At 36.6% G+C, this 23,587-nt stretch overlaps 1 protein-coding gene across 1 annotated transcript in view; it reads right to left on the bottom strand.

Moving 5' to 3' along the window:
* Positions 1 to 1,728: 1,728 nt before the first annotated feature.
* LOC145674307 (uncharacterized) overlaps positions 1,729 to 23,587 on the bottom strand; it is a 31,870-nt gene continuing 10,011 nt past the window's right edge. The window contains exon 2 of the mRNA XM_081744171.1: positions 1,729 to 5,248. Within this exon, the coding sequence (XP_081600297.1) occupies positions 4,135 to 5,248 (1,114 nt within the window). The 3' untranslated portion in view covers positions 1,729 to 4,134. The remainder of the gene's footprint in view (positions 5,249 to 23,587) is intronic.

Raw genomic sequence — 23,587 nt, 5'->3', positions numbered from 1 at the left:
CGTACGCTGCTGATGTAAATTTAATAGGGGATGATAGGAGAACAATAGAAAGAAATGATGAGGTCTTATAAAACGCTTGCAGGGACAAGGGTTTAGAAGTAAATTCAGAGAAAACTAAATGCATGAATGTGCGTCGGAACCGTAATACGCCAAATTATGAATGCGTTAAAATATTAAATAATGCTTTTGATAAAGTGGATACTTTCAAATATCTAGGACCAATATTAACAGACGAAAATCATATTCACGAGGAAATTAAATGTCGACTAAAAACAGGGAATTCGTGTTATTATTCAGTTCAAAATCTCTTGTCGTCGCGAATTCTATCGAGGAATTTGAAGCTAAAATATATAAAACGATAATCATACCTGTTTGTTGTGTATGGTTTTGAAACATGGTCGATTACTCTGAGGGAATAACATAGACTGAAAGCAATTGAGAACAAGATCCTGAGGCGAATATTCTGACCCAAGAGGAACGGGAATGGGGAATGGCGGAAACTTCATAACGAGGAACTACATAAATTATACGGCTTACCAAACATTATTTGGGTCATCAAGTCTAGAAGGTTTACGTGGGCAGGACATATAGCCAGAATGGAAGAAAGTAGAAACGCTTTCAAAGTATTAGCGGAAAGACCAATCTGAAAACGACCATTAGGAAGATCTAGGCGCAGATGGGAAGAAAATATTAAGATGGATCTCGCAAAAATAGGAATACAAAGTAGAAACTGGATCCATATAAAGTTGACTAAGGATATAAATCATTGGAGAGCTTTTGTGAACGCGGCATTGAACTCCGGGTTCCATAAGCTATAAAGTTAGTTAGCTTATGAATCATGAATAAATGCATAGACTGACACTACAAATAAATTAAATGTGCATTTTCTGAAAAGATGGGTTCTACTAACATTGGATAGTCTAAATACTCTTCATGTGCTAGGGCCTAGGGGAGAGGGGGATATAAGATTTCATATCAGGTTACGTCACGCACAGTCGCACGCCTTCATTTTCATTAAAAATGGAAAAGCCAAGAGAAATAAATTTCATCTCACTTTCCTTTGTGGCAGTCGGACACAATTCATCACACTTATCTGCAAAAAGCACTTCTCAGATCGGATTATTGGGAGAACCTCCAGTTTCAATGTTGAGGGAGACATGTCTCCCCATTTCCCCGGAATTTGTGCCCGTACCTACAGCTGAGACAACTTTCCGGCATGAGGAGAGGGGCATATCCTCCTCTGGCATTTATTGCAATTTGTGCCCAAGTAGCGGATGTGGAATTAATACATATTGATAAGACTACTAAACGCACTACAGCACGATGTTCAGTTTGAAACACTACAGAATACGATTCTTTTTTAAAAATGGAAAAGCCAAGATAAATCAATTTCATCTTCCACTCCTTCGTGGCAGTCGGACACAAATCATGGCATTTATCTCAAAAAGCACTTTTTAAATCTGACTATTGGGAGGAACAGTCCCCCCAAGGTCCAAGATTGCGGAGGACATGTCCCACTCGTTTCCCCGGGATTTGCAACAGTGCTGTTAGCACATCTTCTGTGACGGTTTGGGTTTGGCTACATTGTATGTATTTCTCCAGATATAAGGCGTGCAAGGAAATTTTTCTTTGAAATATGTATTGTAATTTTTGGATCAGGGGCCACAAAATGTTTGAAGGGACTCTAAATCGAGTTTTCGTATTTTCTACGGGATAAGCATAACATACTGAGTTAAGTAATGGCTTTTTTATTACACTATATGCAGTTGTCAAGATATAGGGCGTACACGATTCTTTTTGATTGAAATATATTGGAGTTTTTGGATTAGGGCCACAAAATGTTTGAACGGACCCTAAATCGAGTTTTTGTATATTTTACGGAATAACCAACATCGTAGTGAGTTAAGTGATAGTTCTGCTTTGGCTACACTATATATAGTTCTCCAGATATAAGGCGTACAAGAAAATTTTTACATTAAATATATTGGATCTGTTGATCCAAAAAGAATAATTTACAAATATTTCTATTACAATAAAAGCCTATCCGTTGGAATCTTGATCTTAAATTTATTACTACCACTAGATCAAGTTAATGGTTTACCTGATTTGTTAATATCAATTCTTCTTTGTGTGCTAAGAGACTCACTTTCTTCCCAAGGAAAAAAAAAGTCTTGAAACGATTACAAAAGAGAAAAAAACTAGTAAACGGTCCTATTTATGTTTCATTCCAGAATCCAACGACCATGCAAATATTAATCTTGCAAGTTTCTTCATCAGCATAGTGTTACCATCCCATTAAAAGCTTAGAGTACACGCTTTTGGCGTGAGAGTTCCTTGTTTTATTCCCGGTAGGATTTCATGTCGTTCGGATTCCACGTTAAGCTGTAGGTTCACGTCTCATATAGCCTCGTTGCTGAAAGGGACGCTAAACTGAAAGTAAAATAAAATATTTAAAAGTTTTTAGATCTTGAGTGGTATTTAGAACATAAAACTTCTGTAGTGTAACACACCTTGATGATACTAGGGACACATGTCGACATAAATCCTTAGTATCAATAAAATGTTAGAAAATATTTCTTAAGGCCTATTAACTATTTTTTAAGTTACTACTTGTTTCCTCTTAATTTCGGCACGCCTGCATATTGCGGCGATACCTCTTGCTGTCACATAAAGGCAGTGTAATTAGCGACAACTATTCGCCCAACTGTAAACTATTAATAACGTGACTGACACACTGAGACATCTTGGTTTTATAATAAGGATTCTGTACCAGATATTCTCCAATAATATAAAGTGAAAGCTTGCTTGTGTTTTCCAAAGAATACTGGATTAGAAACTAAAAGTCGCCAAAAAGTAACTCAAGCCCTTATGACCGTACACCACGGAAATACATAAATAAGTTTTGGCAAATTAACTTCTTAAAGAAAGAACTACAAAATGGAATGACACATTAACAGTATCGACAACGTTTACCACCGATTAGACTATTTTGAGCACAAAAGGAAATATTAATTTTCTATTGGTAATTTGACATACAATATGCTATATATCTACCTGCGTAGATAATGAGACATATACACATTATTTACTATAGTAATAATACATGATACTATGCTAATTTTCATGCAATTAAAATCCTTTGACTAGCGTGTTCTAGAGTGAATATGTGATACGAGGTTTTGTTCTTGCATCGCTCACATTATTGTGCCTCGGTTCCGCCGTCCTGTCCTCTAGTCAATGTGCGGTCAGCCTAAGAGCTAAACAAAGGCTGACGCTACTGGCATCAAATCTGTAAGTCCGTGGACTGATTTTGACTTCTCGTTTTCTTAGTCATATAAGGCGAATGGAGGGGAGGTACCTTCAACTAGTACAGAGCACTTTTGTTCTAATTTCTTATTCAAATATAATCAGAGAGAATACAAACAATCGAGTTCTTTGTTCAATATACACTGTATAAATATCTGGAGATCAGATGTTAGTTTACCATCACTTAATTGAATTTCTAAGAACAGTAGGTAACTTATTGGATTCAGATACAACAGTTAAAGACGAATGTAGAATTCTTTAAAAATATTATTTCCTTTACATAAAACCATGAGGTAAAAATTGTAGTTTGGTGACTTAATTGATACTTTCGTTTGTTATACCTATTGCTGCACTTTCGTAATAATAATAATAATGTGTGTTGCTAAACTGAAACGTTGACACAATGCCTTACCAGACTCTTGGTATTTGTGAGGTTATTCTCCTGTGTGGATTAGCATGTGTCTAGCCAAACTTGAACGTTGCTTAAATGCCCTATCACACTCTAGGCATTTGTGAGTTTTTTTCTCCTGTGTGGATTAACATGTGTTTAACCAAATTTGAACGTCCACTAAATGCCTTACCACACTCTTGACACTTATAAGGTTTTTCTCCTGTGTGGATTAACATGTGTGTTGCAAAACTGGAACGGTGATTAAATGCCTTACCACACTCTTGGCATTTGTGAGGATTTTCTCCTATGTGTATCAACATACGTGTTGCCAAACTTGAACGTCGTTTAAATGCCTTATCACACTTTAGGCATTTGTGAGTTTTTTCTCCTGTGTGCATTAACATGTGTTTAACCAAATTTGAACGTCCACTGAATGCCTAACCACATTCTTGACACTTGTAAGGTTTTTCTCCTGTGTGGATTAACGTGTGTGTTGCTAAACTGGAACGGTGATTGAATGCCTTACCACACTCTAGGCATTTGTGAGGTTTTTCTCCTGTGTGGATTAATATGTGTGTAGCCAAAATTGAACGTTGATTAAATGCCTTACCACACTCTTGGCATGTGTGAGTTTTTTCTTCTGTGTGGATTAACATGTGTCTAGCCAAACTTGAACGCAAACTAAATCCCTTACCACACTCTTGACATGTAAGAGGTTTTTCTCCGGTGAGGATTAACGTGTGTGTTGCTAAACTGGAACGGTGATTAAATGCCTTACCACACTCTACGCATTTGTGAGGTTTTTCTCCTGTGTGGATTAATATGTGTGTAGCCAAAATTGAACGTTGATTAAATGCCTTACCACACTCTTGGCATGTGTGAGTTTTTTCTTCTGTGTGGATTAACATGTGTCTAGCCAAATTTGAACGTCGACTAAATCCCTTACCACACTCTTGACATGTATGAGGTTTTTCTGCTGTGTGGATTAACGTGTGTGTTGCTAAACTGGAACGGTGAATAAATGCCTCACCACACTCTAGGCATTTGTGAGGTTTTTCTCCTGTGTGGATTAATATGTGTGTAGCCAAAATTGAACGTTGATTAAATGCCTTACCACACTCTTGGCATGTGTGAGTTCTTTCTTCTGTGTGGATTAACATGTGTCTAGCCAAATTTGAACGTAGACTAAATCCCTTACCACACTCTTCGCATGTATATAACTTTGCTCCTGTATGAATTAACATGTGCGTAGCCAAACTTGAACATACACTAAATTCCTCTCCACATACTCCGCAAATCTGGGATTTCTCACCTGTATGAACTAACCTACCGCTTGACAAAGTTGAACTTGGACTAAAGCGTTTATCACTCTCTTGAAACGTATTACCCTCTTCACTTGCCTGTGTCAGCATATGACTTGACAAACGTGATGCATGAGAACCTTTGCCAAACTGCATCGAAGTATGAGATTCCTCATCTAACTGAGAAATTGCTTCCTTTAATGTAATAAACTTATTTTCTTCTCCGTGGAAAGATAATAGGTTACCGCCCCTGTAACAAATTCAACAAACAAGGAAATGTGAATGGAGATAATGATTAAGTATAAAAAAAAAAGTAATCGCTACCTTTCATGATAAAATTACGTTTGTTTTATTACATGAAATATTGTAGAAATATGAAATGGAGTACCACAGAGAAGTCTCCATATCTCTCTATTCTCAAAATAGGAGGCTGTAGTTTCTTTCACTATATCAAATTGAACAATAATTTATATCGTGCCGGCCATAAGTCTTTGACAAGGCAATGGCGGCTGATGTGAAAAAATGCACAGTATGAGAATTAAATCTGTCTTACCTATACTTACGTGTGGAGAAAAACAAACTTGCGAACCAAAGGTTTAAGAACAACTGAACTTATCAATATAAACTCCACCGAAAATCATTCACTTATATCAACATAAAAGGAACACGAAAGGCTCTTGGAAATGAAGAAAAAAAATAACATACCACTTTCCAAGCTTAGGCAAAGAAACTTAACGTATCCAGACTAAAGACGAATGATTTACAGCGTAGTGATCGTGATTCAGTGGTCTACGCACTTGACCAGTAATCTGGAGGTTCTTCGATCGAATACACGTCGAGAAACTTTTTATTTATTTATTTATTTTTTATTTTATTTATTTATTTATTTATTTATTTTTTTTTTTGCTTTACAAAATTTGACGGCGATTGATTGGCGATAACACGCTTTATTACATTCAAATATTTGAATACTCGTTTGTTTCAACACGTGAGCCATCAAATTTTCAGGAATAATACTAGTGATAAGAATAATTATCTCGAAGAATATTTAAAAATTAAAAACTTATTATTGCTCAGGTCATACCATTAATAGCAGAAACGTGATATTAGCCAAAAAAAAAAAAAAAAAATATTTCGGCTTTGTGTAATCTTGCTCATGAAAAGGCGAATTGCTCATCTCGATTCTAAAACAAACCAAACAAAATCGGGATGAGACTTAACATTTTCATCCGAGACGGGACAAGGCTAACTCACACTAACGTCATGATTTGGAGATGAGAATCGAGAGGAGACAAAAAGTATCGTAAACATTTTTCGTCTTATCTCCATTCTCGAAATAGTGCATGCCACTGTTTAAGTAACAACTGCTCTGTAGACTGAATCTTATACATTATTTTGTTACTTTGTATTTCAGAGGTCTCTGAATTATGGTCTTTGCAAATATTTTTGTAGCAAAGCTTTCATAATTACATCTGCAAACTCCACAAGTTAGTTTATTATAAGACTAAAGACGAATCATTTACAGCGTAGTGATCGTAGTTCAGTGATCAATGCGCTTAACCAGTAATCTGGAGGTTCTTCGATCGAATACACGTCGAGCAACTTTTTTTTTTTTTTTTTAAGTGGTCAATTATATTCAGTTCTTTTTATTACACTTATTGTTCTGAAAACGTACAATAGAATATTTTCTACACAAAATATTAGCGGAAAACTTACGTTTAAATTTGAGTAACTGGAGAGCCACAGTTGGAGTAGGTCATTGAGTCAGTCGATCGCGGGTCAACAGCATGCGACCCACTGCGACCCACCACCACCATGACCCACTACGAACCACCACTCACCATGACCTAGAAGTATGTATCTTCTGCACACGAAACTACAGGTATGACAGAATCAATTCTCATACTCTGCATTTGCTTCAAAGCAGTAGCCATAAGGAGCGTAACAGATTCTGTGTAGCACGTAGCGGGAGGTTGTAGGGGTAGTAGGGAGTTGGAGAGGGTTAGGTGCCGAAGAATCCAGGAGGGGGCAAGCGTTTTCTTATGATCAAATCGTATAAAATGTGCCTACCTTTCCCTGCGATAGTGTAAAATTTTTCTTTCCGTAGAATGTAATCGTGTGATTGTAACGTTATAATTAAAATAACGAAGTTTTGTGACATTAAACCAGTTCGAATACTAAGATAAGTCACCACTATCAGGCACTCTTCATTTACAGGTATATTTGCAATAACTAAGTTTCAAATTAGACACATCATATTCACCACAACTACTTTTTATTCTGTAATCTTAATTAATAACTACCAGTTGCCATAGCAAACCGTAACAAAAAAATCTAATGGTATTACTGTAACCACAATTACAGATTATCTATCTAAAATCAACGTATCTTCTATATATTTTTTCTTCTTCTTTTTAACAACAGATTGTGCAATTTTAAGTAGCACCTTTGCCCAAAATAGGTACAAAAAATGGAATTAATTCACAAATATGCAATATCGCTGCATCATCTGAATTGGCATGTCATGAAATCAGGGATATAGAAGAGAAAATTTCAGACTTTGTGATTTCAGTGATGTCCTTAACAAAATCATTCAAAGTGTGACTAATTGGTTTTCGAAACACGAAAATGTTTACTGCGACTTGGTGTGTTTCGATCCAAGGCGGAATTCTGATTTAAAAGACGAACTACCCTCAAATGTAATGAACAAAATCTGTGGCATAGATAAAGGGAAACCAATCGAAGAATTTAAATTGTATGCAGATATTTAGTCCAAGTCATCGCAAGGAGATGTTGTGAGTGGATATGATATTGGATATATAAGTAGTGAGTATGAAGAGGAAGCATGGTGAGGCAATATTGAACCAGGGATGTAGGAAATCAAACTAAGCTTGCAAGTCTTGCCTCACGTTTGCGTTCAAAATCATATATGAATATCACATGTACGCCTTATATTATACATTCCTCTTTAAAATGTACAAGTTCCTCTTTAGTATCCCTCTTACACAAGTAAAAAAAAAAAAAAAAAAAGCAAACGAGCGTTTTTGAAACTCAATATTATTAACTAAAGATTAAGGGCGAACCTCGGGCAAGACAACCTTGAATCGTTTATGTTAATACAGTATGAAAGGGATATACTAAATATATCTATCTAAAATCAACATATCTTCTATATATTTTTTTCTTCTTCTTTTTAACAATAGATTGTGCAATTTTAATTAGCACCTTTGCCCAGAATAGGTACAAAAAATGGAATTAATTCACAAATATGCAATATCGCTGCATCATCTGAATTGGCATGTCATGAAAACAGGGATACAGAAGAGAAAAGTTTCAGACTGTGAGATTTCAGTGATGTACTTAAGAAAATCATTCAGTGTGTGACTAATCGGTTTTCGAAACACGAAAATGTTTACTGCGACTTGGTGTGTTTCGATCCAAGGCGGAATTCTGATTTAAAAGACGAACTACCTTCAAATGTAATGAACAAAATCTGTGGCATAGATAAAGGGAAACCAATCGAAGAATTTAAATTGTATGCAGATATTTAGTCCAAGTCATCGCAAGGAGATGTTGTGAGTGGATATGATATTGGATATATAAGTAGTGAGTATGAAGAGGAAGCATGGTGAGGCGATATTGAACCAGGGATGTAGGAAATCAAAGTAAGCTTGCAAGTCTTGCCTCATGTGTGGGTTCAAAAGCATATATGAATATCACATGTACGCCTTATATTATACATTCCTCTTTAAAATGTACAACTTCCTCCTCAGTATCCCTCTTAAGAAGAAAAAAAGTAAACGAGCGTTTTTGAAACTCAATATTATTAAATAAAGCTTAAGGGCGAACCTCGGGCAAGACAACTTTGAATCGTTTATGTTAATACAGTATGAAAGGGATATACTAAATAAAGTGAATTAAGATGTCTTAATTAATAAGCTCTGTCATGATAATGCAGAATTAAAAGATTTCTGATATAAGGTAAGAATGTCCTTGCTTCTTGTCACGTAACCAGATCAAAGTAATAAAAGTAAATGCTATATACACACACATATATATATATATATATATATATATATATATGATGCACTGCCACATTATATATAGGCTATATATATATATATATATATATATATATATATATATATATATATATAGTTGCAGTGCATTAATAGTAACTAAGCTGTCGGAAACCAAAGTGAAATATCATAACTCCATTTTCGAGCTGTCAACAAGTATGTGTAAAAAAGCAAGATGTAAATTACCACAAAAAAGGTACATTGCCACATTGTTACATCACCTTTTCATGCCCCATCAGGATCCTGCCGCCTATAGTCGGACAATTTGTGCATGCCGACCAGATGCCGCGGTCGGATTGCCGGCGCCGGACACCGGCGTCTTTCCGCTCGATTTTCGACCGCGACGAGCAAAAAGAGATTCGTTCACCAATAGAAAACAAAAAGAGTTAGAAGGTAATTTGTTGCTTTAAAATACGAATTAGGGCTTATATTTCCCTCGTATAAAGCTTTCTCAAAACAGTCGGCAGACAGTCGGACGACGACTGCAAAAAGAGACTGCCGGCAATTTCTTGAAAAGCGACGTCGGCGAAAGTTGCAATAACGCGTACCAGCGGCAAAGAGTCGAATTTTGGAAAATGAATAGAGCCTGTATCTTCTTTAATGATGAAGTAAAAATTGAAACTGTCCGAAGCTTTTTCTTGTGGGTGGGCACTAATTCCATAAAATAGGTCTTGTGAAAACGGAGTCGGCAGAAAGTCGGCATACAGCGGACGGAACGACAGCGTCAAAGGATGGTTGTAAAGACGTCGAAACGTTGACGGCGTGGCGGCCACGAAAAAGGTAAATGCATGAAAAGAAATGTAGTAAAGGGACTGCACGTAAAGGGTATATGAGAAGTAAATACTTAAAATAAATTACAAGTACGAGAGGATCCTTGACAAACATTTTGCAAGGAGACGGCAAACAGCGGACGGCGACCGCGGCAAATATTGTCGGAAAGACGCCGAAACGTTGGCGGCGTGCCGACAAGTAAAGGAGCCGAAAGAAGGTCGGCAAACAGCGGATGGACCGACCTTGAAAAGATGCTCGGACAGGCGCCGAGCCGCCTTTGCCGCTGAAGAACCTGATTGCAGAAATCGTAGTCTGGTTGCGCTGCCTGTATGTTCGGTTCGCGTTCTTCATTTGTCACATTGTGATGCAGTGTGGGTAAAGTCCTTCAAAAAAAATCGTTGAGATAAGTTTACAAATGGGGAAAATAATGTTTATCATAAAAATATTCATTCATTGGAACTGTACGCAGTTGCTGGTTAAGCAAATACCACGAAAACATGAAGTGAGAGAGTGGTGAGTTAATTTAATATTATTCATATACATTTGCATATATTATTGCACTTATTATGCATATACATGAGGTGAGTTAATTTAATATTATGCATATACATTTCAAATTGTCATGAATTTTATATGTTGTGTTACATATGTTAATTGTTGCTGCGCATGAAAAAGATTCGGTTATAGTATGTTCCCCCGCACTGGCGTCTCTGGCATATAAAATTTTGGGGGGGCGGGTATCAAAGAAAGTAATTTAAATGGTACTACCTAGCCCAACCTGTGTATTAACTTCGATTCTATTTGTTGCCTTGCTGCTTAACTTCACGAACCCCCTAATGTATATCGGCAAGTCATTACTTTAGGCAAGGCAGTGACAATAACCAAGTCATCTGAACTGGTTCCCGCAATTATAGTTACAGTTCCCAAGAAGGAAAGACAGAAAACAACGTGCCCTGCGGGGCTCTAACCCGCCTTCACTCGCTAACGCTCGTTCGGCAATACTATGTACTGACAGGATATCATTGCCTTGCCCAAAGTAAAGAGTTACCGGTATATCAAGAACTCGCTTACAATTGTAGGGTCCGCGCTGGCTCAGTGGTAGAACGTTCACCTCTGGTACTTGGGGTCCCGGGTTCGATCCCAGCCATCGCCATGTGAACTTTGTGATGGACAAACACTTTTTGCGTGGGTTTCCTCGGGGTTCTCCCGTTTATTTACACTTTCTCCATTCCACCATTTCATTCATTACTCATCATCACCGTCTTCTTTAGCCTAACCGGCATAACCGTTGGACAAAAAACTTAAAGGTTTCACTTATTTTTTATTTACAAAACGAGGGACAGTTAAGAAACTGTAGTACATTATTTTCTTCTTGAAATTGCAAAAGTTTACATGTCTTAGTTTTTAAGATAAGTGTCTTCTAACTCAACGCCAATGTATTTCTGCACAGTGTACGAAAGCTGTATTTTATGTTTACAACTGAAGCGTTACTAGTATGAAACCATAAAAAGTGATATTGAAAAATGTATGATTACCAAAGCCCATATGTTTTCACTACCCTCGCTTACGCGTATACCCACCGTCGCTGACGCACTTGTTCCCATCAGCGTTGCCCTGCTCTGATATTATATAGAATTCGTGCTCTTTAGTGGCCAACTAGCACCAGGGGAATCGATCGGGGCGATTGCCCCCTCCCAAAGAGAAATCCTTCTTACTTTATATATAAATAAAACCCATTCCAGAGTTTCGAGTACTTAAAAGTAGCTCAAAGTAGTAGTATTACAACCTACCTCCCCCCCCAGAAATCCGTCCTGGATCTGCCCCTGACTAGCACAGGTTCGTTCGTGTTTTTGCACTGTAGTTTTTATGCCCCTAAGCTAATGTAAAGTAATCGAACGTAACTTAATCTAATCCAACCAAATATAACCGATCGGAGTACGTTTTGGTACTTTTTTTTTCGATTTTCAAATTGGTTCTGCGATACAACAGTAAATCCCTAAATTTAGGTTAGGTTAGATTAGATAATTTTTAGATTAAGTCCTCTGACGTACTACTAGAGATGTTAGCTTGATTTTGTCTTTTGTGAATAGTTGTTTCATAATAGAGTGAGAAAGTGACCCGCAACCTTTTCTTATGGCTAAAATACTTAATAAAGCGAGGTGGTATACAGGCTGCACTCTTATAATACAATCAAAGGAACGCTATTTCCAAGCAGAAATCCTACTCCAGGGGAAAACGTCAGCGCGGTGAGTGGTACACTGAGAAAATTAATCGGTAACCAACTGGAGGTTAAAGGATAACATGGCTGCTAGAAGCAGTTAATAATTTTATCTATGCCAGGTGTGATATTTTCATGTCGCCCAGTGGAAATATTTTAGAAGCAATAAGAAGGAAATTGGTGAAATAATGAAAATTTTTCATCAATTATTCCGGGTGGTGCGCCGAAAATAAACCTGAACGAACACAAATTCGGATTTGTACATAAGTTTTAAGCCGAAATACAAAAAAGCAAGATAATTATCTTAGAGAAACGTGGACAATTTCTCATAATGCTTGTGCCATGACAAGGTTTGTGTTCCTTTAGTATTCTCTAGTATTTAGTGTATCTTTAGTAACCTAATAAGATCCACTAGATTATATACTGCAGGACTTGTTTCACATGTGAGCGAAACTTCAAAAAAAAAAAAAAAAAAAAAAAGAGAAATGAGGTAGTGGTTAAACGCTCTTGTGTACAGGTTTACTTGTGGCGCAATACTAAAAAAAAATTGAAAAATTATAATTCTTTCACCAGTTTCTTTTTTATTGTCCCCTAGTCGGTTTCAAATGGGCGGAATATATTTTACTTGGCATAAATAAAATTCAAGGGGACCTCTAGAAGTAATTGTTGAAAAATTATAATTCTTTTACGATTTGCGTATAAATAAGGCTTCCAGATGTCTAACATAAAAACAGCGCAAGAAAGCACAAAACAATCTGTGCTGGGTGGCCACTAAATAGCACGAATGCTATCGAACCGAGTCAGATAGGTCGAAGCTGGTGACCCCGCGCGGGAATACGTCCGAAGGGAGCAGGCACGTCTGCGATAGTGTGTATGCGGAGAAGTGAGGGTAGTGGAAGGAAGTGCGTTTTGAGCATAATACAAGTTTCAACAACACTTGTTGTTGTTTCATACTAGTAACTCTCCACTTGTAAACAAAATACAGGTTCTGCACACTGTGCAGAAATATGATGCCGGTGTACACGGTGCATAAAAAAGCCGCCCGTGGAAAATAACATCTAATAGAGCCATTTTTCATATGCACTCATTTGTTTTATTCGTCGTAAAGCACTTGTAATGGTTTAACATTAGTAAACGTAAGATACAGTTGTATTACATTGTATGTAATTAAGTTACTTGTAGAAATTCGTTCCTTATAAACATGTCTTTCTATGAAAAGTATTGAATTTTACCTGTAAATCTTCCAAAATGTAGTGCACCAAAACGTAGTGACTGTCTTATTTTGATTTTTTGCTGGCCGCGGTGGCTCAGTGGTAGAGCATTCATCTCTGGTGCATGGGATTCCTGGTTCAAACCCTGCTCCTGTCAAGTGAACTTTGTGGTGGACAAACACCGTGTGCGTGGGTTTTCTCGGGATTCTCCCGTTTCCTCCCACTTTCTTCATTCCACCATTTTCATTCATCTCTCATCATCACCGTCTCCTTTAGCCTAACCGGCATAACCGTGGGACGTAAAACTCAAAAATTTCATTTTCATTTTCCGAGTGTTAACCCTTTCTCCTGACACTGTTTCACGATGTGTAGGTACAAAAATTTGGACATCGGAAGTTTGAAAAAATTTAACAATTTAACATTAACATCTGTAGAAAACCATTAGCGACTACTATTAAAACTTTTTTTGAGGAGAAAAGCTCATCATGAACGAGGGTTTGAAAAAACCCTGGCTTTTTTGAAAAAGCCAAACCCACCTCGGCCCATTTTTTCGGGTTTTTTCGAGTTTAATTGGGTTTTTTCAGGTTTAATCGTTTTTTTTCGAAATATTTCAATGTCTTTGGGGTAAAAGTGTTAAAATGTGATTTATATTTCAATATTGTCATTGTCACAACTTGCAACAATTTTCTACTCACTGCCGTTTTGAAAAAATGGCCGTTATTTTGATTATTTTTTTTTTACATTGGACCGCCGAGAAAATCTACACAGCAAATTTAGCATATCTTGTGCTTCTACCGTCAAAATTTCAACTTAAAAGACTGAAAATTGCGCTTCGTAGCGTAGATACTCGTTCATTTGACAAAATGGCCGCCATTTTGATATATTACGTTGGTACGCCGCCAAAATCTAAACAGGGAATTTAGAGTGTCTCGTGCTTGTACTCTGAAAATTTTAACTTAAAAGGCCGAAAGTTGAGTTGATTTTGTGTTTAACGTCCCTTTCAGCAGCTTGGCTATATGAGACGGGACCTACTGATTAAAGTGGAATCCGAACCACGTGAGCTCTCTCCGGGAAGCAAACCCGGGTCACCCACGCCTAAGACGCGTACACTAACCGCTCAGCCATAAAGGAGCTCGGCAGACAAACGAACAAATGTAAAGTTATAGTTTTGTGATTTTTTTTTATAGCGTTTCTCAAAGTTATGTTCATTCGATTGAATTCTTATTACAGATGGTTTGTGTTTTAGATATGTTACTCAAATTGACTCCTAGGAGAACATAAAATGTATTTGTTTTGAAACTTTTATCATTTTTGCCCACCTGATCGATTTTACCTGTAGTTTATTTAAGTATATGTGCATTTTATTTGTTCCATTAACAAGGTTTTATTTTAATATGTAATATTTTGTATTCAGCCGAATACAAAATTCTCAATTGCCAATACAATAGTGTCGCAAAACCCTGACGCGTATCGAAGTTCTATTTCAAAGTAATATAATGCTATCTTCACTAAATATAATATTCTATTTTAATACATCTTTTTGTCTGGTGAGGGACTTAGGGATTTATTGTTTAACTTGCAGCTTCAAGGTAATGTTTCAAAGATTTCTCAAGAAACTCAAATTCCTACCATTGGATATACGGCAGGATTTCTTTTCTTTTCTGATTCTCGTTCGGGATGGCAACCGTACTGTTGTAATAAAGATTAACCTTTTGTCACCCGCGCCAAATTTAGTAACATAACTACTCGCGCGTTTGATTTTTTCCAACATTGACATTTTGAGATACAAACAATATATTTAGTAAACTTATTTGAAGTAATGCATGCAATTGTTGAGTAAATACTTAGGATATTTGGAATTGTTGCTATAGTGTTGTCAAAATGTCTTGATCTGTGGCAAAAATGCGAACTAAAGTTCAAACCATCGACACATCCACGCGTTGAGCCAATAAGGATTCAGCTGTTGCTAAACGAGAGATCCTTGGCGAAAGGGAGTGAATTCCTTCAGCCGATAGCAACGCTTGGAACAGAAAACTAGGTGTCAAGTCAATGTGGTATATCTATAGCTTGTCAATATCTCTTCTCTGAGATCGGCTTTCGAAATCATCGAATCTAATGCCCTGAGTAGCAGTAAAAAGCTCGTGTAACTCATTGCTGCTCTTACGATTGGAATTCCTGTTCCGTGACATGTCCACAGTGATCGTACATCACGTGCTCCTTTCTTTTGGCAATCAAATAAAGACGTCGAAATAAAGTCATTAATTTTGCTCTTGAAGTTGCTGTACAGTTGCAGTGCGTTCTTCGCCGAAACTTGTTCGTAATTTATCCAAATAATTGTTAGTACATTTTACAATTTCATCAATCACGGCTATATCGATAAATTTCGAAAAAAAAAAAAAAACTTTACTCAGTGATACCCTTAGCGGTTCTAGCATCTTTTTCACAATGTTTTTACACTTTGTCTTTGCTGATGCTGCCAGTTACTATTTACATTTTGTTTTCCTGTCTTTCCCAATGAAACAATATTTTCACTGTAACTGTAATTCACATCCATATCGTTTGCATCTGAATCTGCATCTACACTGTTCTTATCTGCTAAACTATCGTGATCAATATCATCTTCATTCACTTTTTCATTACTTCAATTCGCATCACTTTCAGCAGCCACTAATTTTCGATAGTTAACATCAGACTCATCATTAATATTGTCAAGCCACTTCTCTATCTCACTTCTATTCAAGAAGCGAGACGTTGCTTAGAAAAATAAAATTTCACTCATAAACAATAATTATCACATTAACGATCGCGCGTTGGAAAATTTCAAACTCCATAAAAATATATGTTTGCTAGTGTTATCACGGAACTACTCGCGCGTTTGAAAAAAGCAAACGCAGACAAAACTATTTCCTCAACCTGTACTGGAAGCTACTACAATTGCAGCACGTCAGCAAGCTTTAGGGTGAAAGAGGGGAAGGAGCCACTTGAGGAATAGCAGTGAGGGTGACTCCGCTAATGCGACCCCATTCGTAAAAATCATTAGTTTTTACTCACCTGTTTGTTTTTTTCCAACAGCGCGAGTGACAAAAGGTTAAGTAAAAGTTAACTGTTTCGACGTAATTGAATTCTTCATCAGTGACTATAGTTTTCATTACTCTTACAGGTTTTCTTGTAACATATAGCGTCTAACATATAGCGTTGAAGCCGGTTCATTGCAACAAGGTCTATTACACTGTGTAGTTTGGTTTGGTTTTGGTGTGATGAAGTATATTTTCGATTGTAATAAATATACGTGATGTGCCAACGCCGTACACATTGAAGAGTATATTTTACAAAGCATTATATTTGTTCTATTTTAGATAGTTCATTTATTTCTGGAAGCAAGGGGAAATGTTGCTCAAGAAATACAGAAGTGTTGCAATGGAAGAAGACCCACAGAGAGCAGTAGCGTAGCCAGGATGTGTGTTTGGTGGGGCAAGTGCTGTTATATTTACATATGGAACAATTCCAAACAAAAAATATATAAACATAAAAATATATAAAAAATTACAAACATCAAACTACATTGTCGGACCTCTTTGGGGGGCCCGGCCTCTCTGGGCCCCCCTTCCCTACGCCACTAACGGAGAGTATTCACAAAAATCATATGTACTAACATCCTTAAAGATAATTGTGAAGAGTGGTAGGATACATGTGGGACAACAGTTTTTTTTTTCCTTTTAGAACGATGAATTTCATTCAATCATAACATTTGTAAAAAATTTCCCATTTTAATGCGGTTTATTTCAAATCACACGGGAATTATGGTCATCACTTACCTTTCAAGCGAATATTGAGAATTACGGTTTTGAAATTGATTTTTGTTTTGCCAATATTACCTTAGTCTCCCTATCCCAGTTTTTGTCGTTAAATTCTTTTTTTATTATTACTTCATCTTTTCTATGCAGTGTTGTAAAATTTTCTGTATCTCTCTATATTCTCACAATCCTGATTCTGAGCTATTTAAATTCTACATTACTATTTCATAAGTTTGAAGTTTTCTTCAATTATAAAGACAACTGTTGTTTGATATTGTTCTTAACTTTGCGTGGAATCAGTTAAGAGAGAAAGTGTAATTATATTTCTCAGAGTACAAGCTCCTTAACGGTACCATCGCCTCCTTTCTTTTCTATCCCATTGATTTGTAGGGGAAGTATTCTTCCTTTTCTTTGAAATGAATAAAATTTTTGATGTTCTGATTTTACTGATTTCTTCTGAATATCTATTTAAATGTCCCTTGCTTTGTCAAAATGATCTTTTAGTATATATAAGTATATTATTATTTAAATTAGATGTCATTTATGAATATTAAAAACATACAACACAGAATTTTATTTCCACAAAGTAAGAGACATTTAAATAGACCTGAAGAAAAATAATAAAAAGTAAAACCCTTAAAATCTCAAAGAAACAGAGGAAGATTTCCTCGTATATATCAATGGGCTAAAAAAGAAAAATGGCTGAGTTATTCAAGACAAAATATGGATAGCAGGAATTCTTTAGAATAATATAGTGCTTTTTTGAACATTGTAATCACTTCATATATATTTGCTTTTCTGATTTTACATACTGTATGAAGGCTATCTGTGTTAAAACTCAATGTTATGGAATGCTACAAATTTCTGTTTAAAAAAAAAGTAGTAGTACATCCGAAGGTATATTACATATAACTTCTAAATGATGATAAGGTTCATTACATAGGCTAATGTATATAAGTTAATACGATGTGCATTGTATTTTGTTAATACAATTTGGTGTGTTTTTAGTGCTAATATAGACCAGAAAAAATTGTGATCTTCCCTTCATTTATTCTCTTAAATAATTCCTTTAAAACAAAGGATCTTTGCAAAGTATTATGTTAAAACACTTCATTTTTTATGTAAATGACTTCATTAACCTTTTTTCTCTATATAATGGGTATGCACTATGAGTATACTGTACATGTGGCTGTTTCATTTACGATATAAATTATTTTCTCACATTTTTCTGTTTCATTGTATACAATTAATGTATAAATCATATAGGAACGAATTAAATGAACAATTAGTTATCTACTTAATTGTTATTTTATCTTAATATTATTTCCACTTTTAAAGTGTATTTAAATAAATATTTAAGGCATAGAGTTAGAACTGACAGCTTAGTCGTTAGAACTTGTGTTTAGTGCATTTCAGTGTTTGGTTTCTACGAATATAGTCATGGGTGTAAGCAGACAAGTGATCGCTCCAGCCACTTTTTTTTTTTTTTTTTTTTTTTTTTAATACCAAAGTTACAACAAATGCAGAGACATTTTGGCTTGGCTGCTTGGATACACGTCTCTGTTTTCCATATATTGACAAACTAACATCGTTACTGTCCACCTTTTTCTTGTTTACTTTAACTTTTTTTTTTTGCGTGTAGGCTCGGTTTGAATCTCTCCGCCACCACATACCTTTTATTACAGTATTTTTATTTATAATTTTTACTTCATTAATTTTTATTTAAATCTCATTTTCCATTGCGAGTGTGACCCCTGTACTTTAAAAAAAAATGAGAAAATCATTGACGTTTAAAATCCTTTTCCAATAGTTGATGGGAAAACGACAACCTAAAAAGACCGTATTTCCGACGGATTGCTGCGGCTTTTTTTTTCTCGAAGAAAGCGTTTCCAACTAGCAAATTTTGATTGCATAGAACAGTGTTGTTCCTAGTGGTCGTGATAGTGAAAGATGTGCTTTCAGGGGGAAAATGTACTGACTGTTATAAGTTTTTCACATTAGGCGCACAGACATGTTAATTGAATTATTCTTAACGTTCATTATTAGCTGCTCAGTTGTTATTTTTAGTTCGCTTTTAAGCATTTGTAAGTCATTCCCAGATACATTTCCTCTATATAGCACTTAAATCGTACTGAGAATTGTAGAAATGTACTGCGTATGTACCGAGTGCAATATACTGGTGGGGGAGGGCCGCGGTGGCTCAGTGGTAGAGCGTTCACTTCTGGTGCCGCCCTGCTCCCGCCTAGTGAACTTTGTGGTGGACAAACACCGTATGCGTGGGTTTTCTCGGGGTTCTCCCGTTTTTTCCCACTTTCTTCATTCCACCATTTCATTCATTATTCATCATCACCGTCTCCTTTAGCCTAACCGGCATAACCGTGGGACGTAAAATTAAAGATTTCATTTCATTTTTATTACTGGTGGGAATCCGCCATGATTTTCATTGCAGTGCTACGCATCTTTTCTGCTGTCTGTCGACTGGTCGGAAAGGCAACTTTCCACCGAAGGCGCTGGCGCATTTTATGCGCCTTTCCGGTTGTTTGCCGACTGCTCGAAAGGACCTCTTTTCGATGTCAGCTTCTCAATTCTCCCACAGGCGGCATCCGACCTCTTGCCGCAGTCAAAAAGTAGCCCTTTGCCGACTGGATATCAACCCTTCAGGAAGGCAAAATTTTCACCACTTTTTAGAGTAGCTTTGCCTAAGTTTGCCTCCGTGCTATGATTTCTCATGAAGGGCACAATTGCTAGTTCTGAAAGTATATAATACTTCCATGTCCCATTCAATTTCTTGTTTTTTGGCTGAAAGTGCTGCAAAAAAGCAAAAAGGAACCAATTTTATACTGGGACACACAAAAAAATGCAAGTATTATACTTCAAGAACTTCCAAGGGTGCTCCTTGTCGAGAAATCATAGCATGGAGGAAGACTTAGGCAAGACTAATGTAAAAGCTGATGGAAATTTTGCCTTCCTGAAGCGTTGATTTCCAGTCGGCAAAGGGCCACTTTTCGACGGCGGCAAGAAGTCGGATGCCGACAGTGGGAGAATCGGGAAGCCGACGTCGAAAAGAGGTCCTTTCCAGCAGTCGGCAAACAGCCGGAAATGAGCATTAAATGCGCCGGCGCCGCCGTCGGAAAGTTGCCTTGCCGAGCAGTCGGCAAACAGCCGTAAAGGTGCAGTAAATGCGCCGGCGCCGCCGTCGAAAAGAGGCCGGCATAAGGAGTCAGCAGAGGGTCGGAAAGAGGTCTTTCCGACTGTTTTGCCGACTCTGGCGGTCGGCAACAGTCGGCAAAGGGCATTATTTTTTACGATTTTCGACCGCTTGCCGCCTCGGCAAAAGGTCGGCAATTTTGAACAAGTAGATCGTCGTGCCGCCGCGGACGGGTGCCGGCGGCCTGCCACCGTCGACGGCGGCAATCCCTCTTGCCGACCGCGGCATCCTGATGGGGTGTGAGTTTATCCACCACTGTTTCCAAAAGTAATAATTTATCACAAATTATGAGAAACTACAAAGTTTAATCCGGTTACTGATAGTTCGAAAATTTATATAGTTCAATGTTTCCAGACAGCTCAATTGAGGTCCCATAATAAAAGGGATCTAAGTTATACATGACGTTTCCAATAAGGTTTATTTATACTCGGAAAACTACTCTCCGGAACACAATATGCAAACTAAGAGAACCACATCGCACTGCACTCGAGGGTCTACCAATGAGTGAATTGCGTCATGGTTCTCCTCCCAACTTACATATTTCACTATGGAGAGTCAATTTCCTAGGCGGGGGCGCGGTGGCTCAATGGTAGAGTGTTCACCTCTGGTGCTTGGGGTCCCGGGTTCGATCCCAGCCCCCGCCAAGTGAACTTTGTGGTGGACAAACACCGTGCTCGTGGGTTTTCTCGAAGTTCTCCCGTTTCCTCCCACTTTCTTCATTCCACCATTTCACTCATCTCTCATCATCACCGTCTCCTTTAGCCTAACCGGCATAACCGTGGGACGTAAAACTCAAAGATTTAATTTTTCAATTTCCTAGGCATACATACACCTACTTCGAAAGTCAGTTCCCTTGCCCTCCAAGATCTTCACCTTATGTTTGATGTAGATGTTTTATTGAGTGTAACGGAATAAAATTATGTGGTTTTGGAACTTACAATTTTGAGCGTTTAAACGGTCTGCGAGGATTGTTTGTAATAATACTCCACATACAACTCTTGATCAGCTTTAAAACGACACCCAAGCCTGTATCCTATGTGCTTTGAGCCATCTGCAAGTGCTAATCGAACAAACGTCATTTTTATTTGAAATATAAGATCTAACTTTAATTTTTAAGTCCTCACTCGTGAAGTTCCTGATTCTATATGGAATAGCTCAGCGTTTACAGCTTCAAGTGCAAAAATATGGATCTGTACAAAAAGGCAGTATGAAAATGGTAAATGCTATCAATACACACAAGAACTGACAAAATGATAGAAAACTCATATCTCGGTGGTATTCAATCGAAAATAGTGAGAAAAAAAAATAAAAATTGACAAAAAGGAGCAAATTAATGAAAGCGAAAAATACGTGGAAACACAAAATATATTCAAAAACTGATACACAAGTAAACTATAAACCATTAGCTCCATAACCTTTTCGTCAGTCTTGACTCCTTGTACTCTCACGTTCCTGCACTTTCGATTGGATCATAGAATATATTCCCCCGTGTAAGAAATATAATAAAAGTGGACAGTAGTTTTTCTTAAAAGTTTCTATCTTTCTCTCATAAAACCTTGTATTCATAGCCATCATCGTGCTTTCCTAATTTGAACCTGGATTCGAGAATGAAATGCAGCTTAGACGGTGTAGTTTTCTATGCTACTAAGAAATTTTGTTCAAAAGGCGGGATGTACTTCATCATATCGTATTTGTGATAATATTCTTAATCTGGACTGTACAGGGCTAATTTACTAATAAATAAATAATGCTTCGCTGGCATTTTATGACTACATCTCATTAACCCACAATGAAATTTGACTTAACATCACTCTGAAATGAATTTAAATAATAATGACGATGTCAGCCTACAGGAGTTCTATATAAAAGAACGAAAAGTCGTTTATAAAATACCCCTTTCAAAAGTACAACGAGAACATCATCTGATAAAATGCTGCTGCCCCATAACAAAAATTGAACTAACGTTACTTACAAATCGATTTGTAGTCACAATGACCACCCACTTTAAGGGAAACCCAAAAAGAAGAAACCGACGGCGGGCAAATTTTTTTAAAGATATTAAGATTCTATTTTGTCAAAAAGGATACTACGCATAGTTATTTTGTATTGATAAATCTATTCTTAATCTTCTATTCCAAAGCTTTTCTTAAATAAAAGACATAAAATCCTGCGAGACTTGTATCTGTGGCCATTTACACTTCTGTCTAAAATCTAAAAGCAAAGTAACAAAATTTATTTCACTCACCTAATAAGAAATACGTGATCTCAAATTACATTCTCTGCTGTTAGAAGGAAAAACAATGCCAATAGCTGTTAAAGTTCGAAACATGTTTCAAATAGAATGGTTGGGATTTATTTTTTTCTTTCTTTTTTTTATGTTTTGTACCTGGAATATTCTTACATATCTTTATTCTCAAATAATATCTATATTCATTTCACTCGCCTAAAACAAATGAAACGATCCCAAATTATATCATCCGCAGAGTATGAGCCGTTCTGATCACCAAGTTTGAAAAATGTTTAATGCTACGATCAAAATTTCTTTCATTGTTTGTCAGTACGGACATTCCTTCTTCATTAAAAAAAAAAAAAAATACTCACGAGTTACTTGCCTCTTCTACTAGGAATAGCAGGATGTCAAATATATACTTCTACGATAGGCTCAGAGCAGCGCAAACAAAAATTTCAATTGGAAAGCGCTTGAAATAGAACGAACTGAAACTTTCTTTGTAGTTTCCAGCTAGGGAAATAATTACAAATTTCTAAATTGTAGAAACCACAAAGTCCTAATTTTATACACTTAACTACTAAAATAAAAAAAAAAAATATTCTGTAAAGTTGGTTGTAGAATAGTTGCAAGTAAAAGGTACAAATCCGAAACAAGTTAGGAAAATATTTCCAATCCTTATTCTTGAAATATTATCAAACTTGTGGTTGGTAATAACAGTTTTTCCGCTTCTCAACACAAAGGATATAATTTGAAATTGTCTTATCCGTAATAACTGAGGGAAACACATTTGTTGCTATATGATACAATATAAAAGATACAAGTATGTCCGTACATAACAGAAACTAAAATTAAAATTATCCATTTCTTCTATTCTTTATCTACTCAAAATTTTGACCTTTCATTAACGCGCTCTCAGGAACTGAGGTGGAAGAGTTTCACTTCAGATCACGTTATCACTATCCGATGAGTGAAATAATTAGTTATTTTCTACCATCTAGGAAAGGATAAGAATATCCAAGGTAAGAGCTATAAAAATATGCCGAATCGTTTTATTTGCGACATGTTTTGAATTTGGATC

This window comes from Thermobia domestica, chromosome 17 (assembly GCF_964235325.1).
Source record: "Thermobia domestica chromosome 17, izTheDome1.hap1.1, whole genome shotgun sequence".
NCBI lineage: Eukaryota > Metazoa > Arthropoda > Insecta > Zygentoma > Lepismatidae > Thermobia > Thermobia domestica.
This window is presented reverse-complemented; position numbering and strand designations above follow the sequence as displayed.